This window comes from Salmo salar, chromosome 06 (genome assembly GCF_965601325.2).
Source record: "Salmo salar chromosome 06, fSalSal1, whole genome shotgun sequence".
In the NCBI taxonomy this organism is placed as follows: domain Eukaryota; kingdom Metazoa; phylum Chordata; class Actinopteri; order Salmoniformes; family Salmonidae; genus Salmo; species Salmo salar.
Window position 1 is genome coordinate 36,627,166 of NC_138296.1, and position 18,925 is coordinate 36,646,090.

At 45.8% G+C, this 18,925-nt stretch overlaps 1 protein-coding gene across 2 annotated transcripts in view; it reads right to left on the reverse strand.

Annotated features, from left to right (window-relative positions):
• Window positions 1-18,925, reverse strand: part of LOC100380669 (myosin, heavy chain 9, non-muscle) — a 32,478-nt gene that overhangs the window by 8,597 nt on the left and 4,956 nt on the right. Inside the window, exons 2-21 of one of the 2 annotated variants that reach the window (XM_014203577.3) lie at window positions 10,838-11,172; window positions 9,216-9,372; window positions 8,382-8,409; window positions 8,133-8,226; window positions 7,432-7,452; window positions 5,414-5,506; window positions 5,223-5,286; window positions 4,699-4,797; window positions 4,476-4,619; window positions 4,297-4,392; window positions 3,803-4,074; window positions 3,367-3,540; window positions 2,923-3,096; window positions 2,688-2,802; window positions 1,359-1,546; window positions 1,065-1,186; window positions 784-853; window positions 514-674; window positions 289-397; window positions 40-171 (exon numbers count right to left, since the gene is read on the reverse strand). In XM_014203577.3, the coding sequence (XP_014059052.2) occupies window positions 40-171; window positions 289-397; window positions 514-674; window positions 784-853; window positions 1,065-1,186; window positions 1,359-1,546; window positions 2,688-2,802; window positions 2,923-3,096; window positions 3,367-3,540; window positions 3,803-4,074; window positions 4,297-4,392; window positions 4,476-4,619; window positions 4,699-4,797; window positions 5,223-5,286; window positions 5,414-5,506; window positions 7,432-7,452; window positions 8,133-8,226; window positions 8,382-8,409; window positions 9,216-9,372; window positions 10,838-11,167 (2,643 nt within the window). In that variant the 5' untranslated portion in view covers window positions 11,168-11,172. The remainder of the gene's footprint in view (window positions 1-39; window positions 172-288; window positions 398-513; window positions 675-783; window positions 854-1,064; window positions 1,187-1,358; window positions 1,547-2,687; window positions 2,803-2,922; window positions 3,097-3,366; window positions 3,541-3,802; window positions 4,075-4,296; window positions 4,393-4,475; window positions 4,620-4,698; window positions 4,798-5,222; window positions 5,287-5,413; window positions 5,507-7,431; window positions 7,453-8,132; window positions 8,227-8,381; window positions 8,410-9,215; window positions 9,373-10,837; window positions 11,173-18,925) is intronic. The other variant, XM_014203578.3, reaches the window with a different exon arrangement.

Genomic DNA, 18,925 nt, shown 5'->3' on the forward strand with positions numbered 1-18,925 from the left:
CTTCAGGGCTGTTTCAGTGATAGAGGGCCTCAATCTTACCTGGTGCTGTTTGACCTCCATCTCCTGCAGCTGTATCTCAGCATACTCCTGCCTCTCCTTCACCTTGCTCAGCTCATCGTCTTTGGCCTGCATCTCCTCCTCCTGCCTGCTCACCTGCAGCAGGGGCTTGACCTGGGGGACAGGGACAGTTCAGAGGAGAAAGGCAGTTGCACGCCAGTATTCCCCGGGGGTTTGGCTGAGTCGAATAGCATTGTATAGGAACAACATTAGCATAAGTATAATGTGTACCTTGGTGAAGAGTCTCCACCACTGCCAGTTTCTGAGTTTGAGGTAGGCTGAACAGTTCCTCTGGATCACCTTCATGGCGGTCAGCTGCTGCTGTCTCCTGGCAAAGGCCCTGCAGAGCAAGCGGAGAGAGAGCGAGAAACACTTTGGTATCTTCTAAATACAGTTATAAGACATGAATCAGAACGTTTCCACTGCAGCCATATGATAGTCAGGGGGTCTCCTTACTTGCGGGCCACGTAGCCTCTGCACCAGGCCTGGAAGCTGATGATGACGTCAGTGATCTTCATGTCCCTCTCCTCCTCCAGGTGAGCCAGCACTCCAGCCCTGAAGAACACCTTACTCTGACCAATCCTGAACAGGTTGGGATCCAGCTCCAGGCTTTTGATCTGCCAGAAGGAGGGTGAGGTATACAATCAGCTAAACTGACAATATTCATCTCTTCATTCTCAATGAGTGACAAGGTTCTAGAACAAGATAATAATGCTTTTCTCTTACCATGAGCACACAGGCCTGTTTGCCATCCATGAAGCCCTTGGGGATGGAGTTGGGAGTGAGGATCTCATACCTTATAGAGAGAGAAGATATATATAGATATAGATATATACAGATATAGATATACACACACACACACACATATATATATTACACATGGGATCATCAGTTGGACTCAACTCACTAAAAACAACATACACAGCATGATGCAACAATAAGAGGTTAAGTTGGGGAACTGGTGAACATAGACATTTGTATACAGCCAATGGGAGTGAGTACAGTACCTCTGTCTGAACTCCTGGAAGACGATACGGTTGGGGAAGCCCTGTCTGCAGATACGGATCCCCTCCAGAACACCATTACACCTCAGCTGGTCCAGAACCAGGTGGGGGTCGAGCTTACCAGCCTGTAGGGGAGGGAAGAAAGGGAACATGTTTAGATGTGTAAATAAAACAAAGCTGCCAAGATAACACCACTAGCATACGCTGTGGGTGCCTCTGTTGCGTACTGTGTTCGACGGCATCTTGAGAGAAACTATTGTTAGGATGTTTTCACTGGCGGAGTTGATCTACTGGTACCTTCTTCTCGTGGTTGGGGATGATGCAGCGGACGAAGTTGGGGTTGGTGTTCCTCAGAGTGGCCATGAGCTTGGACAGCTGCTCCTTGTAAAGCTGGCCCACCGTGCGGAACATGCCCTTACGGGTCTTAAAGGCACCGGGCATCTCAGACATCCCTGCAACCTTATCCAGGCCCACAATACGATCCACTGAGAGGGGGGAGACGGAGAGAAGAAAGAGGAGAGGAGCAAGGGTGACGTGAGATAAGAGGCTTTCACATGAGGATATCTAACCAGGCAAACTGCACACAGTGAAAACAAACCACAACATAAAACACATGAAGCAGAGTATAATGGCGATGGGGGATCCCATCTCTCCATGGGGGACAGCGAGAGAGATGACTGACGGGTTCAAAACCAGTGACACCACAACACTGGGTCAATGCAGAGAGGACAAATACAGTAGGAAGGGGGATTTGGGGAATGAGAGGGGTCACAAAATGCCAGTGAAGCGTGGGGGGAAAATCACACTAAAATGAGACGCAACTCGATGCAGTGAGTGTGTGTGTGTGTGTGTGTGTGTGTAACTACTTACACTATGCGACCATCTTAATATGTCAAATGTGTGGTGCGAACCGATATACTATGTGGAAATCAACGTTTGTGACAAACTGTGCATTTGTGGGCATGTTTTTATTGGTGACGACGGAACCAAACCCATGCAGTATATACCCATTGCTGCAGTACCCATGAGTAACACCAGGGGTCCCAAACCACACTATTACACAGAGGGAGAGAGGGAGAGTCCAATGAAAGAGCAACAAGTGGTAGATCTCACTGCACACAGAGCTGGCGGGGCGGTCAAAACAACCCCTTGTAAAAATAGATCTGATAAATCAACATTGAGCCACAGAGAAAACAGGGTATGAGCACAGGATAAAAACATAGGCAGTTGATGCTGAGATGAGGGAAAGGTTCATATTCGTGTGAACAGAAGGATGAGCAGAATTGGAGTAAATAAAGGAGACTGAAATTATGAAAAAAATAAAGTCAGCTGAATCTGAGTGGAGAAAAGGCTGATAAAAATAGGCTCTGAGACCCAGTAAGATGGAGAATAACAGACGAAAACGGGCCACAGAGGAGCAGATGGATAGAAACCAAAACAGAGTGAACAGGTAAGAACAGAGGTCCAGACACCAGACATTGGTTACAAGACGAGAGCGAAAAGTGGATATGAGACAGGAAGAGACCCTTCACTGAAAACATAGCAGCAATTCCCAGCATGAAGGTTAATCCACTTAAGTCTGTTCTTCTTACTGGTTGCCAAATCCATATCATTGGCTGCACTTACCGTCCTTCCACAGTTCAGACACAAACTTGTCAGTGGACTGGTTGAGCAGCGTGGCCACGTTGTCGTTCAGAGGGTCCATGTTCTTCATCAGCCACTCGTCAGCCTTGTAGTCCACCTGAGGAGACGGCACGCCATATAGACAATAGTATTACACAAGGTTTGCCTGGGACATGATGTCCAAGGGCACACCGTTTAAGCAGAGTCTAAACTTCATCTTCATTACTGGTCCGTTTACCTTCCCGGCATAGTGAATGATGCAGAAGTCAGCCTCATCTTTCAGTTTCTTGGGCTTGTGGAACTTGGAGTGGGTGCCCTGCTCCTGCAGGACCTTCTCCACAAAGCTCTTGTCAGTGGCTTTGGGGAACCAGCACTCCTCATCCAAAAGGGCAAGGATACCAGGGGGGCTAGCCTGAGGGAGAGCAGAGAACAAGGCTTACAGAGAGACCAGGGAGCCTGGAGGTACAGCATAGCATGGGACTGAACTGAAAGAGATGGAGGGAGGGGGAAGCGATAAAGGGAGGCGGCAGGTGGAGAGAGATATGGGAGAGGATTGGGAGAAAGGGATGAGACTGTAGGAAGTCAGAGGTTAACAGGGAGTTACATACAGGGAAGGGTGGAGTGAGAAAGGGAGTATACAGTACATGATTAAAGGTAGAGAGATACAAAGGGTCAGACTCACAGGCTTCTCAATGAGGTCGATGCAGGGCTGCAGGTCCAGGCCGAAGTCGATGAAGCTCCATTCGATGCCCTCCCTCTGGTACTCCTCCTGCTCCAGGATGAACATGGTGTGGTTGAACAGCTGCTGCAGCTTCTCGTTGGTGTAGTTGATGCACAGCTGCTCAAATGAGTTCAGCTAGAGGAGAAAGAAATGGTCAGAAAGTGCATTCACCATCATGAACAAAAACTATGAGGCTCAAGTGTCTATTTGTCCCCTTTTCCTAATCTGCAGTGATGTGAAAGAACTAGACAGGTGAAGACAGATTCCCTGTAGGCATCCACCACAATTCTGTCTTTCTAGATAAGTGGAGATGGCGAGAGAAGAGGAAACCAATATACTCTCTGGGTCTTACTCAAGACAATGTAATCGCTTTGGTCTTTCCCCCACTCCAGTTTACCTCAAAGATCTCAAAGCCAGCGATGTCCAGGATGCCGATGAAGGAGGCTCCCTGTCTCTTGGTCTTGTCCAGGGCCTTGTTGATCCTCATCACCAGCCAGCGGAACATCCTCTCGTAGGTGGCCTTGGCCAGGGCCTCCACCGCAAACTCAGCCTGTTCCTGAGTCTGGGCCTTCTGCACGTAGTCCCTGCCCACCTTGATACGAGGGGACAGGATGGCACGGGTGAAGTCTGTCACGCTCATGCCCATCAAGTGGCACACCTTCTGAGCAGCTGTGACAGGGAGGGACAGGGGACAGAGATGATAGGGTTGAGAGGGAGGGATCCCCCCAGGGAATAACAGTTTGATGCCTACAGCAGTGCATGGAACTAGACTTTGAAACCAAAAATAATTCTGGTGGACTGAAAAGTGTATAATCTGCTGGTCAGTAGAGTGTAATTGACAGATACTAGGATCTCCTTTTAGGATCAAACCAGCAGAAAGGTTTGCTGTACCCGTGTCGTCAGGCATGGAGGCCTGGTCTGAATGGCGCTCCTTCTTAAAGCTCATGTTGCCCAGCTGGAGCACAGAAGACACCACCTTCAGCAGACCTGCATGAGGAGACCAGAGGTTAGAGTCACGCCCCGCCAAAATAAACCAGTGAGAGGGTAGTGTGTCCCGTCCTGCCACTCACCAATCTGCTCGTCCTCTGGAATGCCCATGATCCTGAAGGCCTCCAGGGTCTCAGTGAACAGGTCCTTATCCTGCTGGCCAGGGATGGTCACGTTTCCATTGACCAGGAAGCGGTAGTTGTTGTAGCCCTCCAGACACAGCTCGGCTGAGGGGAGCACAGAGTTATTACATCTGATACGCACAGTTAGCTGTACTTGATAAAGGTGATAACGAATGAGGCTTACAGCGCAGTTTGTCTCCAGCACCAGTGAGCATGTAATAGAAGACATGGAAGGTCCTCTCGTCTTTGGCCTGGCGGATGGCACGGGACTTCTCCAGCAGGTCTGGTGGTCAGACCGTCAAGGAGCCACTCATTCAGACTGGATTGTGAGCTTCTGCTGGCCGGGGCAAGTGTGTGTGAATTACTTGTCTAGTTTACTGTAAAGACTAACAGAGAAGTGTCTGGAGTTAAACTACACTTCAATCTATAGCCGAGAGAATTTTAATTAACAAATTCTTATTTACAACGACGGCCTACACCGGCCAAACCCTGGCCTGGATGACGTTGGGCCAATTGTGCGCCGCCCTATGGGACTTCCAATCACGGCCGGTTATGAAACCGCCTGGATTTGAACTAGGGTGTCTGTAGTGACGCCTCTAGGACTGAGATGCAGTGCCTTAGACCGCTGCACCACTCAGGACCCCAAACTACTGTATATTTCAAATGAGGGAGTGAATTTCATTGTGGTTAACATAGTATGAAGGATACAGGTTTCAATGTTGGCCCCCACGATGTATCCGTTGACGTCGAAGTTAATCCTGATGAATTTTCCCTGGGAGAGAGAGAGAGAACATAGTGAATTACTAAGGAAGCAGGAAACACTTGTCCAACAGAAGAAAAAAAAAAATACATTGAAGTCAAACCACAAGCATCACTAAGAGATTTTAAAAAGGTCTTACGAATCGGGAGGAGTTGTCGTTCTTGACAGTCTTGCCGTTTCCAAAGGCCTCCAGGATGGGGTTAGCTTGCAGCAGCTGCTTCTCCAGCTCACCCTAGAGGACAAACAGAACCTCTCCATCAACCAATGACTTTATCCCATTAGATTCTTTAAGCCACCACCTCCTTATGAGGACACATCTAGATTAGTGCAAATTCTATATAGTGACACTAACAGGACATGCCATTTGTCATTTCTCAGCAGTGGGATCAAACTGAATACCTTTGGTGATTCCAATGGATGATTCATAGTCATGCATTGTGAGAACTACAGTCATCTGCTTTTAATTTACTCTAGTTTCACTTCATTGTGAGGATTTCAGTTGTTTGAACATTTGATTTGTGTTTGGATGTTCCCTTTTCACGCCCAAGTCATTCATTTAACCATAAGTCATAAGATAATTCACACAACTGCATTACCTTACTTATGGAGAAAATAAAACTGCATTACCTTACTTATGGAGAAAATAAAACTGCATTACCTTACTTATGGAGAAAATAAAACAAACTGCATGCAGACCATTGAATATCACGACACACGGAAACATACACAAGTACACAATACCCCACACAGCGCAGTGTTAGTGCCCACACCTTGACACCCAATGGACGACCCTGTGGCCCTCATCAGTAACCCTTCACCCAGAGTAACCCCCAGACCCCATGCAGAGAACTGACTGTCAAGGTTCACTACACTGACATTAAGTATACACAACCCCCTACAGCCAGAAATCTGCACATAGTTCACACTGAGCTCTACTTCAGACTGTTGTACAGGTAAATCCATGCACATGACTCCATCTAAAATGCCACTAGTAATACTACAGTGAATTCCAATTTGAAAAGGGATCTATACATGGACAGGAAAGCCTACTGATAACCTTCAAGAGTCTGCTACAGCTGAGGCTGTGTCAACATGTGAGGAGCTTGGCGCATATTGGGTGGAAATCACTTCAATCCACCCAATAAAAATATAGACTCACACTAATATTCTTACATAGCCTAGCAGTTAAGAGGTTGGCCAGTAACCGAAAGGTTGCTGGTTCGAATCCCCGAGCCGACTAGGTGTAACATCTGTCAGTGTGCCCTTGCGCAAGGAACTAACCCTAATTGCTCCTGTAACTCTTCCTGGATAAGAGTGTCTGCTAAAATGACTCAAATGTAAAATGTAGCTGCTATAGTGGCTTTGTCAATGTTATCAATCCGAGGAGCTCGCTGAACCTTTTTCCTGAATCTTCAAGGACAATGTTAGTTTAAAACCAATCCCTAACATTACACCACTATCAGGCTTTAAATGGTAATAAGGAGCAGGGAATAATGGATATGATCACTGGTATGAAGCATCCCCAGTGAACGAACACACACTTATACAATTAGTCCACTGGCATCACAATGCACACAGCAACTCAGTGAGTTTGTCCAGAGATCTTTAAAATGGTGTGGACAAAGAGTGAGAAATGGAGGGGGAATTGTGAGAGAACGTTGACCAGATCTCTGAACAGACACACTGGAACACACACACACAGCAAGCAGACATGATGTCGTCTCACACACAGGTAAACACATCAAGCACACTTCTGGAACCACCAGGGGGAAAACAAAGGATCAACAGCGTTATGCAAAATTCAGCCAGACTTGTCAAACTGCAGAGCTGTTTACTCATTTAACGTCTAAAAACGTAGTATTTAAAGAAGATCAAATCAACAATACAAAAAGGGATGTGCTCTCAGTTTTGTCTGGCTGAATTCAAATGGCAATTTCCCCTTTAATAAAGAACATTCCTTCCTCTGGACATGTGGCCTACACTTCCAAGTGACCCACTAGCCCACCACAGAGCACGCTCCAGCAGCACGGGGGAGGAGGGAGAGACACCACAAGAGCCAGGGAGAAGGAGGAAGGGTGTGGAGGAGGAGATCCAGAGATGTGATGGGAGAGGAAGGAAGGGGGTGGGGGGCGTGGGTGAAGGGAGAGGGTAACTCACATGTGACAGGATCGAGCTGGTCTGTTGATGGGAAAAGAGAAACACACAACCTCAAAGGAATGATAGATACAGATACTGGTCTGCTTTCAGAAAGGACTGGGCCTCTTGAACCCTGTAGTCACAGCTACATCTATCACAGGGCTGGCCAACTACAGCACTGTAGGGTTACATTTCTCTCATGGCTTTAGAGTTGACCGGAGGTCACTTTGATTCAGCTCAGCCGCTGGAGGAGAAATGTCAACAAAAGGAATAATATATTCAGTCCACTGTGGTTTAGATATCACACTATGAACTAGCTAACAAGGGAGTTTAATCTACATCCTGCAGTGCTACGGTCAGTCTTAAAGAACCAAGACTGGCCAACCCTTATTTAGAGGTCCTCTATGGCACCATAGAGCAGTGTGACTGATGTAGAAGCAGCACCTATCCAAGACCTGGAACAATATGGTGATGGCTTGACAATGATGTAATGTTAAGTACCACTGGCACCACTCAAACACACATACAATCACAGTACAAGTGGTTGAGCATTGAGGACTCGGAAAAGTCTGGATCCGAGCTGATAAAGGACCACAGGAAACCAGGGCCACGTCAGAGAGTGGAAGCATGGTGAAGAGAAAGAAAAAAAAGGAATAGGAAGGAGAGTAGAGGGAGAAGATCAGAGGGAATTATGAGAGAGAATAGCAGAGTAGATGACTGACCTGGTCTTTCTTGGTCTTGTGGGAAGAGGCAACGTGGGCCAGATACTGAATGACCTTCTTGGTGTTCTCTGTCTTCCCAGCACCAGACTCTCCTCTGTGGAAGAGAAAAGGAGGAGAGAGGAGGAGGACAGAAGCAAAAATGTGACTTCCTTAATCAGTTGTCAGCAATATCACACCAACACTGATATTTCAAGGTCATGTTGAGAGACCAAGATTTGCTGTTCATAGGGTTTTGTTCTCAAGACTCACGTGCAAAGAATGGACTGGTCTTCACGGTCTGTGAAAAGAGGTGGGGCCAAGATTTAAAAAAAAAAAGGTACATATTACATGCATTAAGTTAGATTGAATAACATGAGGGGACAGTTGAATTTAATAGTGACAATAGCTTCTGCTTTTACTTGCAGCCCATCATGGATGCTTGTGGTGCAAAGGAACTTCAGTTCCATTGTCAGAACAACTGAAGTATGTTGTTGCCAGCTGGCTTTATATAAAATGTGAATTCTACAGTGTGTATTTGCTATCTCAGGAGCACATGCACCACATTTTTGTCTCTGAAACAGGAAGCGCATTGGTCACACAGGAAATCAATATCCGGCTTCCTGTGAATGGAAAGGGTGATGCCTTTTAACCAACAAGCCAATTAACCATCCCCATACTGCACGCTAACTCCCTCCCTCTCTTCTAGAGTTAAATGACTCCCTTTACTTCAATGGGGGCCAACCATGGACTGACAAGAGAGTGAATGGACAGCCTGACAGCACATCAAGATAATGGGTCTGGGAAAGAGTACTGAGAAAATACTGTATGTAGCCTACATCCCCTTACAGACTGACTAATAGCCTTTCCTTGGTTATGGAAGGCAGGAACCCTCAGAAATCGAGGCTAATGCTTCACTACTTAAATGCAGACTTTCAGAGCCAAGTGTGCCTGGGAGGAGTCTAAACCGATTCATATCTTCTAGACAAATCTTAGTAAACATGGATGTTAAAATACTACCAACAACCGTTTTACTCATTAGTCTCATCTGAATACATATGAGGTTACTTACTATTATGTTGTGGTATAACAAGGACCTTCGCTTACCCTGCATCATGCTCCTGTAGGCCGTGTCAGTGATGGCGTATATATGGGGGGGCATTTCATGCCTCTTCTTGCCCTTGTACATATCCACAATCTCTTCTGAGTAGATGGGCAGATTCTTATAGGGGTTTATGACCACACAGAAGAGCCCGGAGTATGTCTGTGATACAAAGAGAAACACTTATTAATAATAGCTACTGAACATACATGCTCTCCTCTATCCATGGCCTGAACCAAGAACACTAGGGATTATACAGTCGGACTTAACTGGCCTTCTTACATTGGATTTTGGCTAGTCTAGAGATATCATTTCAATTAAAATGCCACTGTCAATCTTAGTAAGAGATTGCAGTAGAATCACTCTGACCTGCCAATGTAATAGTTTAAACTGACTGCATATTAGATCACTCTGATGGTCTACAGCCGAGAACAAGACTGGACAGATGTGAATGGGGAAATCATAGTGAACATCATCTTCTGAATCTAACCCTCTCCAAGTCTCTCATCAACACCAGCTCCATACTTTATTTCCCAATCTCCCTCCCTGACTTCAGCCAGAGGCTGGGCTTGATCAGTCATGTTTCACAATCACCAAGAGCTTCTACCAAACAGTGACATCATCCGAGGTGATTTCACCCCACCCCCATCCCTTTCATTATACCTCTCTAAAGCCTCCCCTCATCTTGGTATGGGCATCTGGAGCATCTCTCCTCCCCACTTCATTTATGTTCATCCGCCCTCCATATTTCTGTCTCCTTCCCTCTCAGCTACATTCCTGTCCTCCCCTCCCCATTGCTCCGTGCCCTTGCTTCTGGTCTGGTAGTCGTCTCTGCCTCTCCCAAGAGGGGGGTTTTCAGAAGGGTACCCGGTTCAGTGGCGCGCAACACGGCAAGACCCAAACCCCAAGAGGACCAGGGTGTGTTGACTTGACCAGCTCAAAGCCCAGTGTAGCAGGCACCAAAGCACTCCGTCGTGGACAGAGGGATAAATGGCATTATGGGGGGATAAATGGCATTAGGGGGGAACAATAATTGGAGCACGATTTACATTCCATATCCATTTAATTTCCAGCTCCACCTGAAACGCAACTCTGAACAGCTTTACTCTCCGCCCCCCCATTGAGTCCCTCTTCCACCCCCCTCAGGAAAGTATTGTTCCCTGCAGATTCCTGTTTACAGCAGTACTCCAAACACAGGAGAGACTAAGAAAAGGAAGGGAGCCAGAAAGGGAGGACTGAACATACTTGTATGTTTGGTAAACATTACAGCCTTTCGTTTGGGGTGGCAACCGGCACATAATGGGTCATCTGACAATAGGCTTAATGGGGATAATGAGGCTAGGAAGGAGGACCACCTGGTTTGGAACCAGGCCAAGTTGTGACATGAGAAAACAGTGCTTTCGTAACCAGCATTAAGCAACAAAAAAAGTCTAACATTATCAGCTCTTGTATGAGGGGGGCAAGAGTGAGTCAGGAGTGTTCACATGAACACAGAGTAATGATTGACACGTGTATCATACAATGAGGTGAGGTCCTTCAATGTGCTGTAGTATCAGACTTTCTCATTCAGGTTCTACAGGCTGGGAATGTGTCCTTCAGTTCAGTGTGCCTGGTGTATAATACTCACGTAGATGAGGCCAGAGTAATATCTCTCCTTGAGGTTGTGCAGCACCGAGGCCTCGTTCAGGCAGGTGAGCTCAGCCATGTCTTCCACCTTGCTGAACTTGGGCGGGTTCATCTTCTGGATGTCGTCCTTGTTGACTTTCACCTTCTTGCCAGAGTCTGCCAGCTCCACCAGGCACTCTTCACCTCGCTCCTCCTTCACAGATCCCGCCTCGAAGCCCAGCCGCTCCGACGGCACCCACACCAGCTTCTTGGTGGCCCAGTCTGCCTGGGCCAGAGGGTTGTTGACCATGTTGCGGTCCACGTACAGGAACTTGTCTGCGTCTGTCGCCATGGTTGCTGTGGAAAGAGACCCAGAAGTTGGTTAGGGCTAGGAAATCGAGCATTTAGTTGTAGTATCAATTCTATTTAGTTAGACCGCAACCAACAAACAAACAAACCTGATGTAAATGAGCAACAGTCCTGACATATGAGCCAAGTAAACAAAGACTTCCTTTAAACTACAAAGCATTATCCATCCCCAAAACAAGAATGTGCTCATGAAATTTAATTTCACCCTCACGTCAATCTATATCCGCAATACCCATGGGATTGTTCTGAGCTAAAGACAACCACTGCCCAGAAAGCTTGTTGGGTTGTGAGTTGATGTCTGTCAAAGAGGTCTGGTCCCTGGCTGTTTGTCTTGATGTAATGTCCGGGGAATGCCGGGGTCACCAATGTTTCCTCTACAACATGGAGTGCTCAGGTCAGGTCAACATAAAACACTATTCTCAACGAGGCCCCACGTTTCAGGCAACCGCCACGGATGCTAAATCAAATTAAAAAGGGCGCACTCCCTCTCCAGCCAAGAAGGTCTCAAAAAAAAAAAATAATCGTAACTTACAGTGCTGTAAAACTCAGTTGAAGTCAGAAGTTTACATACACTTAGATTGGAGTCATTAAAATTTGTTTTTCAACCACTCCAAATTTCTTGTTAACAAACTATAGTTTTGGCAAGTCGGTTAGGACATCTTCTTTGTGCATGACAAGTAATTTTTCCAACAATTGTTTACAGAGATTATTTCACATTGTATCACAATTCCAGTGGGTCAGAAGTTTACATACAATAATTGTGCCTTTAAACAGCTTGGAAAATTCTAGAAAATGATGTCATGGCTTTAGAAGCTTCTGATAGGCTTATTGACATCATTTGAGTCAATTGGAGGTGTACCTGTGGATGTATTTCAAGACCTATCTTCAAACTCAGTGCCTCTCTGCTTGACATCATGGGAAAATCAAAGGAAATCAGCCTAGACCTCCACAAGTCTGGTTCATCCTTGGGAGAAATGTCTAAACCTCTACCACATTCATCTGTACAAACAATAGTACGCAAGTAACAACACCATGGGACCACGCAGCCGTCATACCGCACAGGAAGGAGACGCGTTCTGTCTCCTAGAGATGAACGTACTTTGGTGCGAAAAGTGCAAATCAATCCCAGAACAACAGCAAAGGACCTTGTGAAGATGCTGGAGGAAACAGGTACAAAAGTAACTATATCCACAGTAAAACGACAACCTATATCGACATAACCTGAAAGGCCGCTCAGCAAGGAAGAAGCCACTGCTCCAAAACCGCCATAAAAATGCCAGAGTACGATTTGCAACTCTGGTCTGATGACACAAAAATAGAACTGTTTGGCCATAATGATCATCGTTATGTTGGGAGGAAAAAGGGGGAGGCTTGCAAGCCAAAGAACACCATCCCAACCGTGAAGCACGGAGGTGGCAGCATCATGTTGTGGGGGTGCTTTGCTGCAGGAGGGACTGGTGCACTTCAAAATAGATGGCATCATGAAGATGCCAAATTATGTGGATATATTGAAGCAACATCTCAAAACATTAGTCAGGAAGTTAAAGCTTGGGCGCAAATGGGTCTTCCAAATGGACAATGACCTTAAGCATACCTCCAATGTTGTGGCAAAATGGCTTAAGGACAACAAAGTCAAGGTATTGCAGTGGCCATCACAAAGCCCGGATCTCAATCCCATAGAACATTTGTGGGCAGAACTGAGAAAGCGTGTGCGAGCAAGGAGGCCTACAAACCTGACTCAGTTACACCAGCTCTGTCAGGAGGAATGGGCCAAAATTCACCCAACTTATTGTGGGAAGCATGTGGAAGGCTACCTGAAACATTTGACCCAAGTTAAACAATTTAAAGGCAATGCTACCAAATACTAATTGAGTGCATGTAAACTTCTGACCCACTAGGAAAGTGATGAAAGAAATAAAAGCTTAAATAAAATCACTCTCCTATTATTCTGACATTTCACGTTCTTAAAATAAAGTTGGGATCCTAACTGACCTAAGAAAGGACATTTTTACTAGGATTAAATGTCAGGAATTGTCAAAACCTGGGTTTGAATGTATTTGGCTAAGGTGTATGTAAACTTCTGACTTCAACTATATATTCACAGTAATGTGCAACATGTGCTGACCATCATTTAAATGTGGTTTTGGGAAGGAATTCGTTGATTACATACTTGGAGGAAAATCTTAAAAAACAATGTGTTTCGCAACGTTGGGTTTCTAGGGACGAGGAGCACGTCAGAGTGGGAGGTTAATAGACTGTTGTACATCATGAGGCCTGAGGATCCTCCAATATTCAAAAACAAAAAAGTTGAAGATTCAAGGGACTAAAAGTTTAAATATTCCCACCCCCCCAAAAAATTGGGTTAAAGGCCTAAACACAATGTTAAGTCTTGAATCTTGTTTACAAAGCTTGTGTAAAACAACCACAATGCTAGAGGTGAGAGATATCGCTTGCAGGCTCAAACAGGACCGGCTCACAGCTCATGAACAACATCTAAGTCATTGAAGTCAGTCAGTTCCATGGTGTAACCCACATGGAGAGACTAGACAAGTATTACCAGAATCCAGTGGGGTGAGAGAAGGGTGTTTCATAACGTTTAGCTAAACACAGAGGTACGGAGAAAAGGGAAGGCCATTATCTGAACATTCCAACAACGGGAGCGTTGCACTTTCCCACCACCGCCAGGGCCGTTAGCCTAAAACTTTCCTTTACTCCCTAGGGTAGAAATAAAAGATGACATTTTACAACAAATGGCTCTGTTTTGTTTACATATTCAACTTTGCAAAACAGCACACACTCAAAGTTAGAAGTTCGGGATATTTTTCCACTTTACTTTTGAGCTTTGTTTGTTGGCAGAGTTTCTGTTTGGATAATTTGGAAATGCAATTTGTGAAATCTTGGGGGGGGGGGGGTTACAGGTGGCAAGTTCTCCCACAGTGCCTGCCATCAGAAAGCTATTCTTACGAAATAGCAACATCATTGAATGTGAGGTTTACCTGCTGTAGAATAGGGAAAAGTTATTTTATAGGCATGTTAACCTACACCGGGGGGCAATGCAGTCTACTGCACACAAAGGCTAGGGCAAGTAGATGTTTGAGAATGTATTGAAAAAAGGCTGTACTGCATTGGATATGGCCACTGCCGACAGAGAGGGTTATGAGAAATACTAAAATAGCACATTAACCCTGATCTAAGTCAGGGAACCAGGAAGGGAACCAGGACTGTAGCACCATTCCTCTCACTTCTCAAAGCTCTACAGCTGACTTCCATCACTACACTCCCCTTTCACAAGTCTGTTTCTCAACCCTTACTTCCCAGTTTCCTGCTTTAGAGTGAGGTACCCCACAAATTAGTCCCCCCAGACTCCTCTCAGTCAGCTTCAGTCTCCCTCTCCCCACCCCCCTCTGTTTATCCAGTCTTCCAGGATCACATTCCTCCCATACTGACACTATCAGAGACAGAGAGCAAAGGAATGCTGCACATTTCTTTCCTCTTATCACCATCAGTCTCTCCTGGTCTTTCCGCCTCTATTCCTGTTCTCCTGTTCGTCTACCAATTGTTCAGCACGCTGTTGTCTGATTACATTTTTGCGCCATTCTACATGTAAAATATTTTTTGGGGTTGCAAAGTACTCTCAGCAGGCAAACGCTATTGGTGTGTTCGAGCCCTTAACACTCACGATACATCAACATCACCTAGACCTGGTAATGCACCCACAGGCTGTACAGTATAACAGTTACTGTTCAGTGGTGAAGCCAGTGGCCTTCAGACAGTCCCTTGACTGTGGCAGAGCCTATCTGCAACTTTAGGCAAACAACCAGCAACCACACCAAGGGGCAGTCTAGTCAGTTCCATGCAGACCTAACACGGCTAATGCCTGACTGCAATAGTTAACTGTGTTTTTGCCAAGCAGGAAAACAATAAGCAGTAGGGAGTACAGCCTCAACACACCAACGCTCTGGGATTGATTCTTATCAAGTGTCAGCGAGGCTAACGTGGGCGTGCAGCATGAAGAAGAAAAGAAAACATGTAGCCTACATGAAAACAAACTCAAACAGGCAGCTCAAAACATACAGGCCATCTGTTGAGTGGAGGCAGGATGGGGGCCAGAGAGTTTAGCTTGCATTGTCTACCAGCAAGACATGGATAAGCCAGCAGGATAGGAATATAACCCAATGATATTGAACAGAAATAACAATGATAAAATGAGACTTGAAAAAGGAGAGCATGCAGCCGTTTTGGACGGCCCTGGGGAGGGAGGGAGGGAGCAGAGAGGCCTGTGCTGTGTCCCATTCACGTCGTCTTGACACAGATTAGTCAGTGACGCATTTCCTCCAGCCATCTCCTGAGAGCAGCACAGGGCTACATTTATAACCACATCTATTCTTTTCATAGCCATTCTATGGAAGGTGCTCTATATTGAAAAGTGAGGGCGAACCTGAAGTGTGATGGTCAGCCATTGCCAATGATGTACAGGCTAGGCAATGTCTATGGCATTAAGAGAACACTGGGTAGACCTACGTATTTTATTATGACTCAGAGTCCCCACCAAAGTCCACAGCTTTCTGTCTGGCCACGTCGCCTGAAGCCCAGTACTGTGCAGCTGCAAGGCCTCCCCATGTCTTGTCACGTTAAATACTGTTCAGCTGTACAAATAGACTCATCTATTGAAGGTTGGCTACATTGAGATTAGCCGTTCTGGTAGTTACTCATGCAGAGTTACACATTAATGAAGGCGACACGTGGAATACAAGGAAACGAATCCCTCCAACAGTCCCTAAATGTTATCAGACCTATGACGATCAATGACTAGCCAACATGTCATTCTAGGCTAAGAAAACAAGCTCCGACATCTAGGAAGGGTGGTGCTTAGTCAGAGACGGGGCCTGCTATAGGAGCGGTACCCCCGCGGGCTGAATAACAAGGGGGAGGAGAGAGGGTGCTTTCAGAACCGACATCACAGAGACAAGAATGAAGGCACAAAGGAAGGAAGTAAGGCGTGTCCTTGTCAACGCCTGGCCCTCTCGTTAAAAGGCACACCAAGGGCTGCTTGCTCTTCATCAGAGCCATCCTTCCCTCCCTCCCCTCATTCCATTCCAGCTCAGTGCCTTCCCCTGCTCCTCCTCACCCAGAGTTATGCTGAGTAGCTGGAAAAGTCAAGGGTTTGATCCTCCATCTCGTCAGTCGGAGACCAAAGGCTACATTTAAAGCCTGACCATGTACAATAAGCCTTGTATCCCACCAGCCACATTATAAAGCTGATAAACAGCTGTGGCCAACTGGCCATGGTATATGGCTCCATTGACTGGAATATTAATAGAACCATTAATACATCCCCCTCATATCACATCCTACCCTGTCCTGTCCGTCCTTACTCTAGTCATCAGATGGTCTCTTGTTGGGTCTAGTCTAGCATGGTCAGTCTTAAGCATGTTAAACTTCAAAGGCCTATCGCCCCCTCTCCAGGAGAGATGGAGTGTGTCTAAGTTCATGATGGACTCAGACACTTAAAACGGGGGAGGGAGGGTGAGCCAAGGAGAGAGAGGAAATGACAAAGAGGGAAAACTATTTTGCCATTTGTGGAACTTTGTGTGAATTCTTGCAGAGACACCGTTGAAACTAAAAGTTCTCGGTCCTCTGCAGACTGCAGTAAATTAAGTCCTGGAAACTAACCACACTCCATGACAAACACTTATCCACTATTGTTCCACATTCCTCGCTAGAGATGCACATAAACTGGAACTCTAAGCAACCTGTTAGTCTAGCAGCACCATAAAGTGAATAACTGATTTGAACTGTCCAGTTTAGATCTAACAGACATTTCCTTTAATTATTATATTAACTGTACTGGTTGACAGCCAGTAGGTGTCAGTCTTGCACATACACGTATAATGATTTGATGGCTCATATTTCTTTGGTCATTTTGACAGCAATATTGGACATGGTTGGCTTTTTAAATTTGCACCCACTTGCTGAACAAGTGAAAGCGCATTGATATTAGATAATGGTTACATAAGCCTTTTACCGGTTGTGAAAGAATGCTGGAGGGAGTCATACATACCTGCTTCCTCGGTCACGTAAATAAACATGTCTTTCTAAACCCTACTCAGGTCATAAAACATTTCACCTGACCGTGAACACTGAACAGGTCTTCACATCTCATTTTTTTTCCACTTAGCAGACAAAAGGGAGGGGATGGTGTAGTCTAACTCCTATCTCTCCTTATCTCTGAGTAGAAGTCTTATCTACAGTATAAGAGCACTCCCTTTGAAATCACTATAGTCTAGGCTACATGAAAACAACAAATGGTGTCTAGCGTTTATGGAGGCTATTCACCAGTCAAACACAAAGCACTCACAGCCAGTTGAACATGTGCTGTATTCAAACTAGTGGTGGCATATGGAACCTGACCTGTATTTTAGTTGACAGAGAAATAAAATATGGAGTGGCAGTCAGAGGGACATCCCCGTGCAGAGAGCGTTTCAAAGTTCAGCGCGAAACTGTTTGAGTGCTCAAGTTGACTGCGTTGGGCAATAGCCAGTCTGACACATACACGCCTACAAAACCAAACACATCAGGCGCGCAGATCACACCCAACATGGAACAAAGTCTATTTTCTGACGTGCAAGGTAGCTTTTCACCACCCACATGGCGTAAAAGACCTCTACCTAACTAGTAAGCTGCTTCTCTCCATTAGTTACATTGAATAAAAATATAACCGCAATATATAAAGTTTTAGTCGTATGTTTCATGAGCTGAAATAAAAGTTTGCAGAAGTGTTCCATATGCACAAAAAGCTACTCAAATTTGGCTACATCCCTCTTAGTGAGCATTTCTCCTTTGGCAAGACAATCCACCTGACAGGTGTGGCATTCAAGAAGCTAGTTAAACAGTATGATCATTACACAGGTGCAGCTTGTGTCGGGGACAATAAAAACACTATAATGTTAAATTGTCACACGACACAATGCCACAGATGTCTCAAGTTGAGGGAGTGTGCAATTGGCATGCTGACAGCAGGAATGTCCACCAGAAATGTTGCCAGAGAATTGAACGTTCATTTCTCTACCATAAGCTGCCTCCAACGTCATTTTAGAGAATTTTTGCAGTATGTCCAACTGGCATACCAACCGCAGACCATGTATGGCGTGGGTGTGTGTGAGCGGTTTGCTGATGTCAACATTGTGAACAGAGCACCCCATGGTGGTGGTGGGGTTATGGTATGGGCAGGCATAAGCAACGAACAATGAACACAATTGCATTTTATCAATGGCAATTTGAATGCACCGACACACCGTGACGAGATCCTGAGGCCACTTGTTGTGCCATTCATCTGCCGCCGTCATCTAATGTTTCACCATGATAATGCACGGCCCCATGGTTGCAAGGATCTGTACACAATACCTGGAAGCTGAAAAAGGCACAGTTCTTCCATGGCCTGCATACTCAGACATGTCACCCATTGAGCATGTTTGGGGTGCTCTGGATCGATGTATACGACAGCATGTTCCAGTTCTGCCAATATCCAGCAACTTCACACAGCCATTGAAGAGGAGCGGGACGACATCCCACAATCAACAGCCTGATCAATCCTATGCGAAGGAGATGTGTCATGCTGCATGAGGCAAATTGTAGTCACACCAGATACTGACTGGTTCTGATCCATGCCCCTACCTTTTTTTTTTTTTACGGCATCTGTGACCAACCGATGCATGTCAGTCTCCCAGTCATATGAAATCCA